The 20179-nt window shown below is 46.4% G+C and overlaps 1 protein-coding gene across 3 annotated transcripts in view; it reads right to left on the reverse strand.

The window, feature by feature from the left end:
• Positions 1-20179, reverse strand: part of bend5 (BEN domain containing 5) — a 77510-nt gene that overhangs the window by 21716 nt on the left and 35615 nt on the right. For all 3 annotated transcript variants that reach the window (XM_070890700.1, XM_070890693.1, XM_070890695.1), the window contains exon 3: positions 4562-4820. In XM_070890700.1, coding sequence (XP_070746801.1) covers positions 4562-4820 — 259 coding nt within the window. The remainder of the gene's footprint in view (positions 1-4561; positions 4821-20179) is intronic.

The following is a 20179-nucleotide window of genomic DNA, read 5'->3' on the forward strand; positions in this document are numbered from 1 at the left end:
GGTGCTTTTAAATAAAGCCTTAGCAAGATCACAGCTGGAGTACTGTACAGGTTTAAGCTCCACACTATAGAAAGAATATTGAAACAATGGAGAAAGTACAAGGTAGATTCACTAAGATGCTATCTGGTATGAGAAAATTGAGCAGAGGAGATTAGGGGTTAATTTGATCAAACTATTTCACATTATTTAAGGATTGGACTGAGTAGATAGAAACAGACTGTTTCCAGTGACTGAGGGGTCGAGAACGAGAGAAGACAAGAATTCAATCTGGAGAAGTGTACGGTAATGCATTTGGGGAGGGCTAACAAGGCAAGGGAATATACATAAATGGTAGAATATTGAGAAGTGTAGTGGAACAGAGGGACAATGGAGAGCCTGTCCACAGATCCTTGAAGAAACATAAAAACAGAGAAAATAGGTGCAGGACTAGGCCATTCAGCCCTTCGAGCCTGCACCACCATTCAATATGATCATGGCTGATCATGCAACTTCAGTATCCCTTTCCTGCTTTCTCTCCATACTCCCTGATCCCTTTAGCCATAAGGGCCACATCTAACTCCCTTTTGAATATATCTGACGAACTGGCCTCAACAATTTTGTGGTAGAGAATTCCACAGGTTCACAATTCTGAGTGAAGAAGTTTCTCCTCATCTCGGTCCTAAATGGCTTACCCCTTATCCTTAGTCTGTGACCCCTGGTTCTGGACTTCAACACCGGGAATATTCTTCCTGCATCTAACCTGTCCAATCCCATCAGAATTTTATATGCTTCTATGAGATCCCCTCTCATTCTTCTAAATTCCAGTGAATATAAGCCTAGTCGATCCAGTCTTTCTTCATATGTCAGTCCTGCCATCCCGGGATTCAGTCTGGTGAACCTTCACTGCACTCCCTCAATAGCAATAATGTCCTTCCTCAGATTAGGAGACCAAAACTGTACACAATATTTAAGGTGTGGCCTCAAAAAGGCCCTGTGCAACTGCAGTAAGACCTCCCTGCTCCTACACTCAATTCCTCTCGCTATGACGGCCAACATGCCATTTGCCTTCTTCACCACCTGCTATACTGCATGCCAACTTTCAATGACTGATGTACCAGGACACCCAGGGGTCTCATTGCACCTCCCCTTTTACTAATCTGTCACCATTCAGATAACATTCTGCCTTCGTGTTTTTGCCACCAAAGTCGATAACCTCACATTTATCCACATTATACTGTATCTGCCATGCATTTGCCCACTCACCTAACCTGTCCAAGTCACCCTGCAGCCTCTTAGTATCCTCCTCACAGCTCACACTGCCACCTAAGCTTAGTGTCATCTGCAAACTTGGAGATATTACATTTAATTCCTTCGTCTAAATCATTCATGTATATTGTAAATAGCTGGGGTCCCAGCACTGAACCTTGCGGTACCCCACTAGTCACTGCCTGCTATTCTGAAAAGGACTTGTTTATTCCTACTCTTTGCTTTCTGTCTGCCAACCAGTTCTCTATCCATGTCAATACATTACCCCCAATACCATGTGCTTTAATTTTGCACACTAATCTCTTGTGTGGGACCTTGTCAAAAGCCTTTTGAAAGTCCAAATACACCACATCCACTGGTTCTCCCTTGTCCACTCTACTAGTTACATGCTCAAAAAATTCTAGAAGATTTGTCAAGCATGATTTCCCTTTCATAAATCCATACTGACCTGGACCGATCCGGTCACTGCTTTCCAAATGCGCTATTATATCTTTAATAATTGATGCCAACATTTTCCCCAGTACCGATGTCAGGCTAACCGGTCTATAATTCCGTGTTTTCTCTCTCCCTCTTTTTTTAAAAAAAAAGTGGGGTTACATTAGCTACTCTCCAATCCATGGGAATTGATCTAGAGTCTATAGAATGTTGGAAAATGACCACCAATGCATCCACTATTTCTAGGGCCACTTCCTTAAGTACTTTGGGATGCAGACTATTAGGTCCTGGGGATTTATCGGCCTTCAATTCCATCAATTTCCCGAACACGATTTCCTGACTAATAAGCATTTCCTTCAATTCCTCCTCCTCACTAGACCCTCGGTCCCAGAGTATTTCCGGAAGGTTATTTGCATCTTCCTTCGGTGAAGGCAGAACCAAAGTATTTGTTCAATTGGTCTGCCATTTCTTTGTTCCCCATTATAAATTCACCTGATTCTGACTGCAAGGGATCTACATTTGTCTTCACTAATCTTTTTCTCTTCACATATCTATAGAAGCTTTTGCCATCAGTTTTAATGTTCCCTGCAAGCTTACTCTCATACTCTATTTTCCCCCTCCTAATTAAACCATTTGTCCTCCTCTGCTGAATTCTAAATTTCTCCCAGTCCTCAGGTTTGCTGTTTTTTCTGGCCAATTTATATGCCTTTTCCTTGGATTTAACACTATTCCTAATTTCCCTTGTTAGCCACAGTTGAACCACATCACCATTTTATTTTTACGCCAGACAGGGATGTACAATTGTTGAAGTTCATCCATGTGATCTTTAAATGTCTGCCATTGCCTATCCACCGTCAACCCTTTAAGTATCATTCGCCAGTCTATCCTAGCCAATTCATGTCTGATACCATCGAAGTTACCTTTCTTTAAGTTCAGGACCCTAGTCTCTGAATTAACTGTGTCACTCTCCATCTTAAATGAAGAATTCTACCATATTATGGTCACTCTTTCCCAAGGGGCCGTGCACACAAGATTGCTAATTAATCCCCTCTCATTACACAAGACCCAGTCTAGGGTGGCCCGCTCTCTAGTTGATTCCTCGACATATTGGTCTAGAAAACCATCGCTTATACACTCCAGGAAATCCTCTTCCACCGTATTGCTACCAGTTTGGTTAGCCCAAACTGTATGTAGATTAAAGTCACCCATGATAACTGCTGCACCTTTATTGCACGCATCCCTAATTTCCTGTTTGATGCCATCCCCAACCTCACTACTACTGTTTGGTGGTCTGTGCACAACTCCCATTAGTGTTTTCTACCCTTTGGTGTTCCGCAGCTCTACCCATACAGATTCCACATCATCCAAGCTATTCCACATCATCCTTCCATACTATTGCGTTAATCTCCTCTTTAACCAGCAACGCTACCCCACCTCCTTTTCCTTTCTGTCTATCCTTCATGAATATTGAATACCACTGGATGTTGAGTTCCCAGCCTTGGTCACCCTGGAGTTATGTCTCCGTAATCCCAATTACATAATATCCGTTAACAGCTGTCTGCGCAGTTAATTCCTCCACCTTATTATGAATGCTCCTCGCATTGAGACGCAGAATCTTCAGGCTTGTTTTTTTTTTAAAAAAACTTTGTCCTTTTAGAATTATGTTGTATTGTGGCCCTTTTTGATTTTTGCCTTTGATTTCTCTGCCCTCCACTTTTACTTATCTCCTTTCTACCTTTTGCTTCTGCCCTCATTTTACTTCCCTCAGTCTCCCTGCATAGATTCCCATCCCCCTGTCATATTAGTTTAAACCCTCCCCAACAGCATCAGCAAACACTCCGCCTAGGGCATCGGTTCCGGTCCTGTCCAGGTGCAGACCGTCCGGTTTATACTGGTCCCACCTCCCCCAGAACCGGTTCCAATGTCCCAGGAATTTGAATCCCTCCCTCTAGCACCAATCTCATTGCATTTAAAAAGTACCTTATATGCACCTGAAGTGGTATAACCTATAAGGCTACGGACCAAGAGCTGGAAAGTGGGCTTAGGCTGGACAGCTCTGTTTCGGCCATGACAGACATGATGGGCCGAATGGCCTCCTTCTATGCTGTAAATTTCTATGATATTCTAGAGTTTTAAGACAGGGCAGAAGAATCTTCATGGGTTTGCTTTCAACTGGCTTGGCTTAAATTTTAAGATTATTCCCCTTGTTCTAGATTCCCCTTTTAGGAGGGGAAAATGGCTCCATTTACCCTGTCAATTTCCTTCATTATTTTAATCAGCTCAATCAGATCATGCTTTGATTTCATCTGTTTGAAATGTCTGAAACACTAGATCCCATTAAAATCAATGCAGCCACTCCAGGATACTAGTAAACTATCTCTATAAACAATACGGCCACAGCAGGTTGGGAAGGGGACTGGAAGATGAGAAGCCAAAAAAGTGTTATTTTTTTTAAATAAAGGGATGGTATACTTCATACAGAAAACACTCCTATAGCCATACTCATACAAAGCCACTGATATAAAAGGAATTGAATGATAGACTACAAAGCCTTAAAACTATTAAGCACCTCATGTGTGTCTTATAGAATATACTAGGCTTAAATTTGAAAAATGTAGTACTTAAATTGGCAGAGCAGCTTGTTGAGTTAAAACAATTCATTCAGACAATTAAACAGCCAAATTTAAACCATCCAGTTAAATAATGAATTTTAATAAGCCTACTGCTAGATTATTACAAGGGTTTGAAGTAGTAAACAGAAGGATATGGAAAGTGAAACAATTCAACACCAAACCCCATTTCGTCGAAATTTACCATTCTTAATATTGATCTACTTTATTTTAGCTGGAGCCGGAACCCAATTTTGGAAGATGAGACTTACATCTAAATAACTTCAAAAGCAGTGCATTTTGAAGATCCATATTGAGATCCCTCAGTCTTTGTAGCTCAGATGCCATGTGTTCATATTCTTTTTGCTTTTCTTCTGCAAACCGAAGTTTTGTTGTAACTTTTTTAAGTTCCTGAATCAACCTTTTATTGTTAGCCTTGGCCCGAGAATATTTATGTTTTAGTTCATCAAAGATCTTCAGTGTTTGGTCATCATCATCACTGCTATCTTCAAAGCAAGATACATCCTGCCCCTGAGAGAAATGAAAAACAATTTTCAGTGCTCAATCAATTTGAGAAACAGAGAAATAATACTAACCAGATTCTCTATTTCAGGGGGGGGGGGGGGGGGAAGATTTTGTGCTCAAAGTATAAATCATTTGAGGAATAATACAAAAAGTTTCACAATTGATAAATTACTATTTTTTGCAACACAAACAGTATTGCATCTATATTCCGAGAGTAAGAGAAGTAAGCAATTGTATATGGAACATGAATAGAAAACAAGATATTCTTCCTAGTTCTAGCACAAGATGTAATATTGTTGATTTTTCATTTTCCACTTCTCCTTTGCAGTCAGATTCCATTCACTCTACTCATCCATGTGGCCTGAACGTACAGCTGGCTGTTATTAAAATGCTAAAGAGCATAGGAGTAGTGTATTTTTTCACCCCCAAATGTTAATCTTTCTACAGTTTGGTTTAGATTGGGGGAAAAAAAAAACAATTGCATATGCTATTATCTTTTCAAGGGACAGTGGAATCCATTATGTTGTGGAGTTTGTTCTCACCCATTCTTAACTCTTTGCAGTCAACCAGAGTGGCAATTATAGTGGACTCTCAGACAGGAAAGTTTCATGGTCTGGGAATGGACAAAGAAGAGGTCAAAGTCTGAGGAGAAATAAGAACATAAGAACATAAGAAATAGGAGCAGGTGTAGGCCCTATGGCCCCTCGAGCCTGCTCTGTCATTCAAGAAGATCATGGCTGATCATCGACCTCAACTCCACATTTTTTGACCGATCTCCATATTACTTGATTCCCCTAGACTCCAAAAATCTATCTATCTCAGCCTTGAATATAGTCAGAGACTCAGCATCCACAGCCCTCTGGGGCAGAGAATTCCAAAGCTTCACAACCCCGAGTGAAGAAATTCCTCATCTATCTTAAATGGCTGGCCCCATATCCTGAGACTGTGCCCCCTAGTTCTAGGCACTCCAGCCTGGGCAAACAACCTCTCAGCATCTACCCTGTCAATCCGGTCAGAATCTTGTATGTTTCAATGAGATCACCTCTCACTCTTCTAAACTCCAGAAAGTATAGGCCCATTCTACACAATCTCTCATCATAAGACAGCCCTCGCATCTCAGGAATCAATCCAGTGAACCTTTGTTGTACCACCTCCAAGGCAAGTATATCCTTCCTTAAATGAGGAGACCAAAACTGCACACAGTACTCCAGGTATGGTTTCATCAAGGCCCTGTGCAATTGTAGCAAGACATCCTTACTCTTATACTCCAACACCCTTGTAATAAAGAACAACATGCAATTTGCCTTCCTTATTGCTTGCTGTATCTGCATGCTAGCTTTCTGTGTTTCTTACACGAGGACACCCAAATATCTCTGAACACCAACATTTAAAAGTTTCTCAACATTTAAAAACTGTTTTTCTATTCTTCCTACCAGTGAATAACCTCACATTTCCATATATTATATTCCATCTGCCACCTTACTGCCCACTCACTTAGTCTATCTATATCCCTTTGCAGACGCTTTGTGTTCTTCTCACAGCTTTGTATCATCAGCAAACTTGGATACATTACACTCGGTCCCTTCATCTCGGTCAGGAATATAGATTGTAAATAGCCGAGGCCCCAGCACCAATCCTTGTGGCACCCCACTAGTTACAGCCTGCCAACCTGAAAAAGACCCGTTTATTATTAGTCTCTGTTTTCTGTCCGTTAACCAATCCTCTATCCATGCCAATACATTACCTCCATCTTGTGTAATAACCTTTTATGTGGCACCTTATCGAATGCCTTTTCATAATTCCTGATGTTGGACTTTAGACACAACAACACTCCAAATTACTGGCCTTTTAATGTCTGGCATGCCAACACTTAATGTATGGGTAACATTCATGCAAGATTAATAGAACAGATATTTAATTGCATGTATATAATGTCTAATTGTAAATGTTAAAAATACACAATCAAATGCAAATATCAGCTTTTGCAATTGTGCAGCATTTGCAATTCTGGATTGTTTTGGAGATAGTTCTGATACTTCAAGAAATATTTAAATAAATAAACGATCCTTCGAAAATATATTCAAATTGTGTGTTAGAACTTCATTCCCAATAAAAACCTTTCTTCCGGTTCCCTTATGGGTGAACAGGCTTCCTATGCCTGCTTGTACAAGACTTAAAAATTGAAAGCGTAATTGCTTTGGAGTCGGTGGGCAATTAGCACAACTTTTCGCCAGCCCATTGATTTCTATCAGATGAAAGACACAGCAAAGCCTCTGTGCATTCACAATTTGACAGATCGTAAGTTCGGGATTTAGCGCATGCACGGAAATCCCAAACTTGCGATCAGTTTCAAAGGTGGCATGGCGGCAAACGCTGACAGTTCGCCATCATGCTGACTGCAAATGCAGGGCCATTATCCTTTTCTCAAAAAATTTATTTTCTCTCTTCCCAACCTACTTGGCTGCAAGATCTACAAGACGATTACTGTGAAATACTAGCAGTGCACACACACAAGATCACAATCTCATGTGAGTAGCCCCATGGAATTTAGGATGATTGGCTTTGATACTCAAGCTACCATTCAGGTCAGTGATTCAGGATGCAGCAACACAACTGAATTTAGAACATATTAGCACAAGTCAGTTAAAAAAAGCGCATGAGTGAGGTTCTTATAAAATAGACAGATACCCCAGTTGTTTCAGTTTTGATGTATAGTGATAGTCAGCTGATCAATGGATAAATATGTTTAACCATCCAGGGGAGGGCTTACAATATTTTTCTGTCCCCCAAAAAAAGCCCAGGGCTCCCAATGATTCAGTGGGTAAATACACAACTTCGTGTGATGAGCAACGCAAATCAGAAGATCCCAGATTAGAAGATCCTGGACTTCATCTCTGTCTGTATTAAGCTACAAAAAAAGTCAGCCTGGGTGACAACAAATATAATGGTTTACTTTTAAAGCCAACAGTACCATCCATGCATGATGTTAGTTGTTAGGATAGTTGCTTCTTTAGAAATCATTGCAGTAGGTTTTGATTTGAAAATAGGATTCACTGCAACAGTTTAATATAATAATGGCAAAACAGTAACAAAATAAACACAAACTTAGTTAGTGCTGTTGAAAGCTGGGAAATCGCCTGCAATAGGGGTACACTCATCTCTATGCTCGGTTTAACAGAAGTAGATATGAGTAAACTGGTAAGAAGATTAGGAAAGCAATGGGCTTTTTTTCTCACTATTAATCAATGTTTCGAATTTTTCTTCAATGCTTCAAAGTGTTAATAGAAATAAAGCCAAAAATAACTTGTCTTGAAGGAGAATCGGTCCAGAAATAGAAACATTCTCAGCTTGGATTAATAATAATTATCAAGGGCTGGATTTTCGGCTCGTTTGCACCCCGGAGGAACAGTAAATGGTGTTTCTAGGCGTAACGCCGGGCGTCCAGCTTTTAGCATCCAACTGGTAAATTTGGCTCATGGTTTGCAGCAACGCAAAAACTTATCATCCCGCCCTCTAGTTTCACTGAGATCGTGACGTCTGTTATGTATGGAGAAAGAGTCAGACTGAACATTATCAGCTCAAAATAAAAAGTGTGACCGTAGTCTTTTATTGCAGGTCTCCAGAGTGCCTCGCCAATCTGTGAGGCCTCCTTAAATACCTGTGCTCCCAAGGGATTATGGGATCCCTTGGGACTCCAGGGGACTCTGGTGGCTCTACAGAGCAAATACAAGGTTTATATATAAAACAACAATCCCCCTCAAAGTCAACAGTGTAACTATTTACAAGGCGAGTCAATCTGGGCCCTTCTTGCCCTGGTTGATTGCCTCGGTGTGAAAGCTGGTATTGGTGAATCAACTGTTGGGCCCTCGCTGGGCTGCTGTGCAGTTGGCCTTGCTGGACTGCCTGGTGTGGTGGGCCCTGCTGGGCTGCTGTGGATGATGGATTCTGCTTCGTGGCCAACCGGTTGCCACTGGTGTGCATGTTGGGGGCTCAAAGAAGATAGGGTCCAAAGTGGGTTGCTCAGGATAGTCCGTGAATCTGAGTTTGATTTGGTCCAAGTGTTTCCGGTAAATGAGTCCATTTGAAAGTTTGACCCGAAAAACCCTGCTCCCCTTTTTGGCCACAACAGTGCCGGGGAGCCACTTGGGACCTTGTCCATAATTCAATACAAATACAGGATCATTGATTTCAATCTCGCGTGACACATTTGTGCGATCATGATATGTACTCTGTTGAAGCCGCCTGCTCTCTAGCTGTTCATGTAGATCAGGGTGAACTAACGAGAGCCTCGTCTTAAGTGCTCTTTTCATGAGAAGTTCAGCAGGTGGGATCCCAGTGAGTAAGTGGGGTCTCGTGCGGTACCTAAGCAGGACTCGGGATAGGCGAGTCTGCAGTGACCCTCTTCAAGCATTGCTTGATTGTTTGCACTGCTCTCTCTGCCTGACCATTGGACGCTGGTTTAAACATAGAAACGGGGCAGATGTGACATGTTTGATCCTGTTGTGGGTCATGAATTCTTTGAACTCAACACTGGTAAAACATGGCCCATTGTCACTTACCAGGACATCGGGTAGGCTGTGTGTTGGCAAACATGGCCCGCAGGCTTTCAGTAGTGGCAGCGGACGTGCTAGCCGACATTATCTCACATTCAATCCACTTGAGAGTACTCATCCACAACCACAAGGAACATTTTACCCAAGAACGGACCTGCATAGTCGACGTGTACCCTAGACCACGGTTTGGAGGGCCAAGACCATAAACTTAGCGGCGCCTCATGGGTACATTGCTTAACTGCGAGCATGTATTACATCTGCGCACGCGGGACTCTGTCCGCATCGATACCGGGCCACCACACGAGGGATCTGGCTATTGCTTTCATCATTGCGATGCCTGGGTGGGTACTGTGGAGGTTATTGATGAAGGTGTCTCTGCCCTTCTTGGGAACCACTACTCGATTGCTCCACAGAAGGCAGTCTGCCTGTATAGACATTTAATCTTTGTGCCGCTGGAACGGCTTTATCTCTTCCTGCATTTCCACTGAGACACTGGACCAGCTCCAGTGAAGCACACACCTTTTAAGGGGTCCTGGCTCGTTAAGGTTTTGATCTTCCGTGCAGTGACGGGTGATTGCTCACTCTCAAATGCTTCCATAACTATGGCTAAATCTGCGGGCTGCACCATTTCCACCTCCGTGGTGAGCAATAGCAGCCTACTGAGAGCATTGGCACAGTTTTGTGTGCCTGGCCTGTGGTGGATGGCGTAGTTGTATGCGGACTTGAGCGCTCATCTTTGGATGCGGGCCGATGCATTGGTATTTATCTCTTTACTCTCAGAAAACAGGGATATGAGTGGCTTATGGTCAGTTTCCAATTCGAATTTTGGTCCAAACAGATATTGATGCATTTTCTTTACCACATAGACACAAGCTAATGCTTCTTTTTCAATCATGCTGTCGGCTCTCAGCCTTAGACAGACTTCTGGATGCATAAGCAACCGGTTGCAATTTCCCAAAGTCATTAGCTTGTTGCAATACACACCCGACGCCATATGACGCGCATCACATGGTAGTACCAAATGCTGACATGGATCATACAACACAAGCAATTTGTTTGAGCATAACAATTTTCTAGCTTTTACAAAGGCATTTTCTTAGCTTTTGCCCCCAACCCATTCGTCCCCTTTACGCAGCAAGACATGCAGTAAGTGTGCTGAGACCCGATAAGAAGTTACCGAAGTAGATCAGGAGTCCTGGAAACGACCGCAGCTCCATCACGTTCTGTGGCCTTGGTGCATTCTCCCGTCGATTGCCTCAGTCTTCGAATCGGTGTGCCTAATGCCATCTGCCATGATCCTCCTCCCCTGGAACTTCACTTCAGGCACCAGGAAAACGCACTTCATGCGTTTTAACCTGAGCCCCACACAGTTGAGTCGACTAAGAGCCTCCTCCAGGTTCTGCAGATGCTCGACTGTGTTCCAACCTGTGACCAAGGTGTCGTCCTGGAAGACCACGGTGCGCGGAACCGACTTCAGTAAGCTTTCCATGTTCCTCTGGAATATCACCGCCGCTGATCGAATTCCAAACGGGCATCTGTTATAAATGAAAAGACCTTTGTGCAAGTTGATGCAGGTAAGGCCCTTCGATGATTCCTCCAGTTCCTGTGTCATGTCGGCTGAAGTCAAATCCAGCTTTGTGAACGTCTTTCCTCCCGCCAGCGTTGCAAAGAGGTCGTCTGCCTTTGGTAGTGGGTATTGGTCCTGCAGGGAGAAACGATTGATAGTTACTTTGTAATCGCCACAGATTTTGACGGTGCCGTCTCCCTTGAGGACTGGGACAATAGGACTGATCCACTCGCTGAACTTGATCGGCGAGATGATGCCCTCTCGTTGCAGCCGGTCTAGCTCGATCTCCACCCTCTCTATCATGTACGGTACTGCTCTCGCCTTGTGATGGATGGGTCGCACCCCTGAAATTAAATGGATCTGCACTTTTGTTCCTTGGAATTTCCCGATGCCTGGTTCGAACAGCAAAGGGAACTTGTTTAAGACCTGGGCACACAAAGCGTCGTCAGTGGGCGATAGCGCTCAGACGTCATCTCAGTTCCAGCGTATCTTTCCCAGCCAGCTCCTGCCGAGCAGCGTGGAACCATCACCCAGTTCCACCCAAAGTGGTGGCTTGTGCACCGCTCCATCGTAGGAGACCTTTACGGTAGCACTGACAATTACGGGAATCAGTTCCTTTGTATAAGTTCTTAGTTTCGTGCAAATTGGAGTTAAGACTGGCCTCAAGACCTTGCTGCACTACAGTTTCTCGAAAGTCTTTTTGCCCATGATGGACTGGCTCACGCCAGTGTCCAGCTCCATTGACACTGGGAGTCCATTTAGTTCAACATTCAGCATTATCGGGGAACAATTCGTGGTGAATGTGTGCACCCCATGTACCTCTGCCTCCTCCGTCTGAGGCTTTGGTTCGCCGTGATCCTCCGTGGATCTGTCCTCCTCTGCAACATGGTCTTTTGCAGGTTTAACAGGATTTGTAGCTCGCCTGCACATACGTTGGAGATGTCCCATTGTTTCACAGCCCTTGCAAACGTACCCTTTGAATCGGCATGAATGGAAACGATGATCATCCCCGCAGCGCCAACAAGGTGTTAATGGCCTTGCATTCATCACCCTTGATGGTGGACTCCGACATCTGCCGTCGTGCAGCTGCAGGTATGTGTGACCTGCCCTGTACGTTACGATTCTAAAACATCATTTTGTTCACAGTACTTGTAGCAGCACTTGTGTGCTGAGAGATTTGCTTAGTATTGTCACTGGTGGCCATGAACGCCTGGGCTATCGCTATGGCCTTACTCAAGGTTGGGGTCTCTACAGTCAAAAGTTTGCGAGGTATGATTTTTTGGCCAAGTACGAAAAAGTCTCTGAGCACGTGCTCCAAATTTGCAATGTCCTGCAAGGCGTCTCAGCTCGGCGACATAACTCGCCACATCCTGGCCTTCAGATCTTTTACAGATGTAGAACCGGTACCTCGCCATCAGAACGCTGTCCTTCGGGTTCAAATGCTCTCAGACCAGTGTGCACAAATCATCGTACAATTTCTCCGTGGGTTTCGCTGGAGTAAGCAGATTCTTCATGAGGCCATACGTTGGTGCCCCAGAAACAGTGAGGCGGATCGCCTTTCGTTTGGCAGCGCTCTCTTCTCCATCTAGCTCGTTGTCTACAAAGTATTGGTCAAGTCGCTCCACAAAAGTTTTCCAATCATCTCCCTCCGAGAATTTCTCCAGGATGCCCACTGTTCTTCTGCATCCTTAGGTTCGCTATCTGTATCTCGTCGCCAGTTGTTATGTATGGAGAAAGAATCAGACTGAACACTGCGAGCTCAAAGTAAAGTGTGACCGTAATCTTTTATTGCAGGTCTCCAGAGTGCCTCGTCAACCTGTGAGACCTCCTTAAATATCTGTGCTCCCAAGGGATTATGGCATCCCTTGGGACTCTAGGATGAGCCCTCTGGTGGCTGTACAGAGCAAATACAAGATTACATGTATAACAACGTCAATCATCGTGTAACGCTCCGCTAGTGCCCAGATGCAAAATTCGGCCCCAACGCCTCATTAAACACCCGCCCAGGAAACGTCTGGTAAAAAGGCATTCACTGGGTGTAGCAGGCGATATTAGCAGCGCATTTAAATGGAGGGATGAGGGTCCTACATCGCAGTTCACATTGACTGCAACGGTTGGGCACAGTATGGTGCATGAAGCTCAGACTTGCAAACGGCACTTTTATCCACCATCACAGTGTCCTTACAAGGTCAGAGCAAATTTAATGAGGACAGTACTAGTTTGCCAGCTCGTCATGCTGGTTGTTATTGCCAGGCGGCATCGAGCTGGAAGATGGGCTGCTGGCCATGTCAGCGGATGAGAAGACATCTGGGGAGGAGGGTTTACCTCCCACAGATTTACAGGCACCAATGCTCAGACCTCCAGCTCTTTGATGAGCAGTACATAAGGAGGCTGCACTTCCGAAAGGAACTGCTGACAGAGATATGCCATCTCCTACAGGCAGACCGATGCCTGGACCACTCTGGATGCCGCCTTCAATGCTCCTCTCAATAGGTACCCAAATTCATTGTGGTGTGCTGCATTTTGCACAACTTGGCCATCATGAGGGGCCAGGCACTGCCAGTGGGGATTGCGTGCCCACCTCAGGAGGAGGAGGAAGAGGACGACGAAGACGAACCTTGGAAGGCCTCCATTGGATAGTCACACCATCCACAGGGGAGGCAGCGTGGAGATGCTGCCGGACCAAGAGTCGCACGTCGCCAGCTCATAATGGGACGATTCTCCAAAATGGAGGAAACTGAGGGATGGATCTAATACTAGACATGCTATATGCCCCCCATAAGTGAACATCTCTGGTCAACGTTGGAATGATTCATCCTTTGCCATTGGGGTCTGGTGTATCATAAATTTTACTGCAACAAAGTAACAAAAACTCCCCCCTCCCAAAAATAAAACCATACAATATACAATGTAATGGTGGAGGGCACTGAACAACAATGAAATTCCTTACATCAACAAAACATTCAACGCCGCGAATTTCGGCTGGGACGCAAATAATTCCTTGTGTAAGGCCTGATTTTGCGCCCCCAATCATATAACCACATTTTTTGCCAAATTTTGCAGATGAGAGCGCAACCTTTTTTCAGGCAGTATCTGGACCAACCCACCGCCATTACATAGAAACATAGAAAATAGGTGCAGGAGTAGGCCATTCGGCCCTTCAAGCCTGCACCGCCATTCAATGAGTTCATGGCTGAACATGCAACTTCAGTACCCCATTCCTGCTTTCTCACCATACCCCTTGATCCCCCTAGTAGTAAGGACTACATCTAACTCCTTTTTGAATATATTTAGTGAATTGGCCTCAACAACTTTCTGTGGTAGAGAATTCCACAGGTTCACCACTCTCTGGGTGAAGAAGTTTCTCCTCATCTCGGTCCTAAATGGCTTACCCCTTATCCTTAGACTGCGACCCCTGGTTCTGGACTTCCAGAACATTGGGAACATTCTTCCTGCAACTAACCTGTCTAAACCCATCAGAATTTTAAATGTTTCTATGAGATTCCCTCTCATTCTTCTGAACTCCAGTGAATACAAGCCCAGTTGATCCAGTCTTTCTTGATATGTCAGTCCCACCATCCCGGGAATCAGTCTGGTGAACCTTCGCTGCACTCCCTCAATAGCAAGAATGTCCTTCCTCAAGTTAGGAGACCAAAACTGTACACAATACTCCAGGTGTGGCCTCACCAAGACCCTGTACAACTGTAGCAATACCTCCCTGCCCCTGTACTCAAATCCCCTCGCTATGAAGGCCAACATGCCATTTGCTTTCTTAACCGCCTGCTGTACCTGCATGCCAACCTTCAATGACTGATGTACCATGACACCCAGGTCTCGTTGCACCTCCCCTTTTTCTAATCTGTCACCATTCAGATAATAGTCTGTCTCTGTTTTTACCACCAAAGTGGATAACATCACATTTATCCACATTATACTTCATCTGCCATGCATTTGCCCACTCACCTAACCTATCCTCCTCGCAGCTCACACTGCCACCCAACTTAGTGTCATCCGCAAATTTGGAGATACTACATTTAATCCCCTCGTCTAAATCATTAATGTACAATGTAAACAGCTGGAGCCCCAGCACAGAACCTTGCGGTACCCCACTAGTCACTGCCTGCCATTCTGAAAAGTACCCATTTACTCCTACTCTTTGCTTCCTGTCTCAATCCATGTCAGCACACTACCCCCAATCCCATGTGCTTTAACTTTGCACATTAATCTCTTGTGTGGGACCTTGTCGAAAGCCTTCTGAAAGTCCAAATATACCACATCAACTGGTTCTCCCTTGTCCACTCGACTGGAAACATCCTCAAAAAATTCCAGAAGATTTGTCAAGCATGATTTCCCTTTCACAAATCCATGCTGACTTGGACCTATCATGTCACCTCTTTCCAAATGCGCTGCTATGACATCCTTAATAATTGATTCCATCATTTTATCCATGACTGATGTCAGTCCCGCCATCCCAGGAATCAGTCTGGTGAACCTTCGCTGCACTCCCTCAATAGCAAGAATGTCCTTCTTCGAATGGATTACCGCCCCGAAATCACTAAAGCCGAAATTCCAGCCCTTTAGCTATTTACTCGCATCAAACCTTAAATTATGTTTTGTGGAGAATGGACAAAGTATCCTGCACAGCAATGTTGGAAATGAATAATGCTGAGTTATCTTCACTGCAATGATTCGACAGTTGGCACCAACAGCATATCAACACCACCATCTATGGGGACCCTTGCTGGAAGGGGTCATTGAACAAGCCTTCCATTGAACTCTGCAATGCATAATCAAAAATGTGCATGGCACATATTTACAGTAACAACTGTTACCTGATGAATTGGGCATAACTACTTTTAGTCAATTTAATGTACAGGGGGAAGTTTCTTTTATAACACATTTAAAGAATGTTTGACACCAACTTATACTACATGTGGCAGTTTTATTGGTGAATTATAGTACTTATGATGTAGAAATACGATGCATCTGGAATGAGTGTTCAATGAGATTTTTTTTTAAACTGGGCTTTGAATGACACTTGTGAATCATGTAATCAAACATCTAGTTTCTTTGGGTGTACCATGCCCAAGTGTTCCCTCCTTAAGGGTATAGCAGTGGGGGTTGTTCAACTGTCTACTATTCTACAGATCAGCTCATTAAATGAGTGAATAGCTATGTTGCATCAGATAGTGCCATGAACATGAAGTACTATAGTTGCAATGGGGTCAATACTGTGAAGCATTGCTTGCAGACAATTGTTCAGGGCAAGCTGGTACAACTAACGCCACAAGGAAGTTTTAAAGAGCTGAGGAAGTAGGTCTTCTAAATCCCAAGTGATGAGTGAAAGGTGGAAGGTGAAGAAAGTTAATCAGAAGTAAACTTGAAAAGTGCATCACAACAGAGGAGCATGGTGTTGTGTATGGAAAAAGAGTCAGACTGAACACTGAGCTCAAAGTAAAGTGCGACAGTCTTTTATTGCAGGTCTCCAGAGTGCCTTTCCAACCCGTGAAGCCTCCTTAAATACCTGTGCTCCCAAGGGACTATGGGATCCCTTGGGACTCCAGGGGATGAGCCCTCTGGTGGCTGTACAGAGTAAATACAAGTTTACATATACAACACTTCCTTCTTCCCCGCCCCCCGCCGCCCCCATGTCAATAGTGTAGCTATTTACAATGTAAGTCGATCTGGGGCCCTTCTTGCCCTGGTTGATCATCTCGGTGTGAAAGCTGGTGTTGCTGAATCATTTGTTGGGCCTTCGCTGGGCTGCTGTGGATGATAGTTGACCACAAAGCAGAACCCATGGTGCCAGTTGCCACTGGTGTGTATGTTGGGGGATCAAAAAAGGTAGGATCCAAGGTGGGTTGCTCAGGATAGTCCGTGAATCTGAGTTTGATTTGGTCCAAGTGTTTCCAGTGAATGAGTCCATTTGAAAGTTTGACCCGAAACACCCTGCTCCCCTTTTTGGCCACGACAGTGCCAGGAAGCCACTTAGGACCTTGTCCATAATTTAATACAAATACAGGATCATTGATTTCAATCTCACGTGACATTTGCGCTATCATGGTATGCACTTTGTTAAAGCCGCCTGCTCTCTACCTGTTAGTTCACCCTGATCTACATGAACGAGAGCCTTGTCTAAAGTGCTCTTTTCATGAGCAGTTCAGCAGGTGGGATTCCATTGAGTGGGATCCTGTGCAGTAGCTAAGCAGGACTCGGGATAGGTGAGTTTGCAGTAAGCCTTCAGTTACCCTCTTCAAGCATTGTTTGATGGTTTGCACTGCTCTCTCTCTGCCTGACCATTGGATGCTGGTTTAAACAGGGCAGATGCGACATGTTTGATCCCATTACGGGTCATAAATTCTTTGAACTCAGCACTGGTAAAACACGGCTCATTGTCGCTCACCAGGACATCGGGTAGGCCGTGTGTGGCAAACATGGCCTGAAGGCTCTCAGTAGTGGCAGCGGACGTGCTAGCCGACATTATCTCACATTCAATCCACTTGGAGTACGCATCAACAACCACAAGGAACATTTTACCCAAGAACGGGCCTGCATAGTCGACGTGTACCCAAGACCATAAACTTAGCAGCGCCTCCCTGGGTACATTGCTTAACTGCGAGCATGTATTACAACTGTGCACGCGGGACTCTGTCTACATCGATACCGGACCACCACATGTCTGGGTGGGTACTGTGGAGGTCCTTGATGGTGTCTCTGCCCTTCTTGGGGACCACTACTCGATTGCCCCACAGAAGGCAGTCTGCCTGTATGGATATTTCAGCTTTGCGCCGCTGGAATGGCTTTATCTCTTCCTGCATTTCCACTGGAACACTGGACCAGCTCCCGTGAAGCACAAATCTTTTGACTAGAGATAATGGCCCCAAATTTCGACATGATTTGCTCCTGATTTTTGGGAGCAACTGGTGTAGAACGGAGTATCTTAGAAATGGGAATTCTCGCCATTTAGTTTGCTCCAGTTCTAGTCAGTTAGAACAGTTTCACTTTGGAACAGAATTTTTTTTTCAAAAGGGGGCGTGTCCGGCCACTTACGCCTGTTTTCAAAGTTGTCAGTGAAAACTTACTCCAAACTAACTTAGAATGGAGTAAGTGAAGATTTTTGTACGCTCAAAAAAACCTTGTCTACACTTTAGAAAATCAGGCGTAGGTTATAAATCAGGCTACGAATCAGGCGTAGGGAATGGGGCAGGGGGGGGGGGTTAAAGTGAAGTTTACAAACATTAAACACTTCAGTTTTACAAATAAAGAGCCATCATCAATAATAAATGATAAAAACATCAATAAATCAACCAATAAATCAATCAGAAAAAATTAATAAGAACTAATTTTTTTTTTTTAAATCAATAAATAAAACATGTTCTACTTACCGACTGCAGCACCGGGAGCCCTCCAACAGCGTGCTGGGATGCCCCCCCACCCCAGTGTGTCTCTGTCAGTGTCTCTATCTCTCTGTCTGTCTGTGTGTGTCTCATTCTCTGTCTGTCAGTGTCTGTGTTTCTGACAGCGAGGGGAGGGGGAGGGGGGGGAGGAAGGAGATGAGGGGGAGGGGGGGGGGAGGAAGGAGATGAGGGGGAGGGGGGGGGGAGGAAGGAGATGAGGGGGAGGGGGGGGAGGAAGGAGATGAGGGGGAGGGGGGGGAGGAAGGAGATGAGGGGGAGGGGGGGGAGGAAGGAGATGAGGGGGAGGGGGGGGAGGAAGGAGATGAGGGGGAGGGGGGGAGGAAGGAGATGAGGGGGAGGGGGGGGAGGAAGGAGATGAGGGGGAGGGGGGGGAGGAAGGAGATGAGGGGGAGGGGGGGGGAGGAAGGAGATGAGGGGGAGGGGGGGGAGGAAGGAGATGAGGGGGAGGGGGGGAGGAAGGAGATGAGGGGGAGGGGGGGAGGAAGGAGATGAGGGGGAGGGGGGGAGGAAGGAGATGAGGGGGAGGGGGGGAGGAAGGAGATGAGGGGGAGGGGGGGAGGAAGGAGATGAGGCGGAGGGGGGGAGGAAGGAGATGAGGCGGAGGGGGGGAGGAAGGAGATGAGGGGGAGGGGGGAGGAAGGAGATGAGGGGGAGGGGGGGAGGAAGGAGATGAGGGGGAGGGGGGGAGGAAGGAGATGAGGGGGAGGGGGGGAGGAAGGAGATGAGGGGGAGGGGGGGAGGAAGGAGATGAGGGGGAGGGGGGGGAGGGAAGGAGATGAGGGGGGGGGGGAGGGAAGGAGATGAGGGGGGGGAGGGAAGGAGATGAGGGGGGGGAGGGAAGGAGATGAGGGGGGGAGGGAAGGAGATGAGGGGGGGGAGGGAAGGAGATGAGGGGGGGGAGGGAAGGAGATGAGGGGGGGGAGGGAAGGAGATGAGGGGGGGGAGGGAAGGAGATGAGGGGGGGGAGGGAAGGAGATGAGGGGGGGGGAGGGAAGGAGATGAGGGGGGGGAGGGAAGGAGATGAGGGGGGGGAGGGAAGGAGATGAGGGGGGGGAGGGAAGGAGATGAGGGGGGGGAGGGAAGGAGATGAGGGGGGGGAGGGAAGGAGATGAGGGGGGGGAGGGAAGGGATGAGGGGGGGGAGGGAAGGAGATGAGGGGGGGGAGGGAAGGAGATGAGGGGGGGGAGGGAAGGAGATGAGGGGGGGAGGGAAGGAGATGAGGGGGGGGAGGGAAGGAGATGAGGGGGGGGAGGGAAGGAGATGAGGGGGGGGAGGGAAGGAGATGAGGGGGGGGAGGGAAGGAGATGAGGGGGGGGAGGGAAGGAGATGAGGGGGGGGGAGGGAAGGAGATGAGGGGGGGGGAGGGAAGGAGATGAGGGGGGGGGAGGGAGGAGTAGGGAAGGAGATGGGGGGGAGGGGGATGGAAGGAGATGGGGGGGAGGGGGAGGGAAGGAGATGGGGGGGGAGGGGGAGGGAAGGAGATGGGGGTGGAGGGGGAGGGAAGGAGATGGGGGTGGAGGGGGAGGGAAGGAGATGGGGGTGGAGGGGGAGGGAAGGAGATGGGGGTGGAGGGGGGGAGGGAAGGGATGGGGTGGAGGGGGAGGGAAGGAGACGGGGGTGGAGGGAGAGGGAAGGAGATGCGGGGGGAGGGAAGGAGATGGGGGGAGGGGGAGGGAAGGAGATGGGGGGAAAGGAGAAGGGGGAGGGAGGCTGAACAGGCCGAGACTTCGGGCAGGGCCCAAGACTTCGGGCAGGGCCCGTCCCTAGCACCAGATTTACAGGTAGGTGGTGTTGGGTTGGGTCGGGTCGGGGGAAGCGCAGGTCGGG

Source organism: Pristiophorus japonicus, chromosome 1, assembly GCF_044704955.1.
Source record: "Pristiophorus japonicus isolate sPriJap1 chromosome 1, sPriJap1.hap1, whole genome shotgun sequence".
In the NCBI taxonomy this organism is placed as follows: domain Eukaryota; kingdom Metazoa; phylum Chordata; class Chondrichthyes; family Pristiophoridae; genus Pristiophorus; species Pristiophorus japonicus.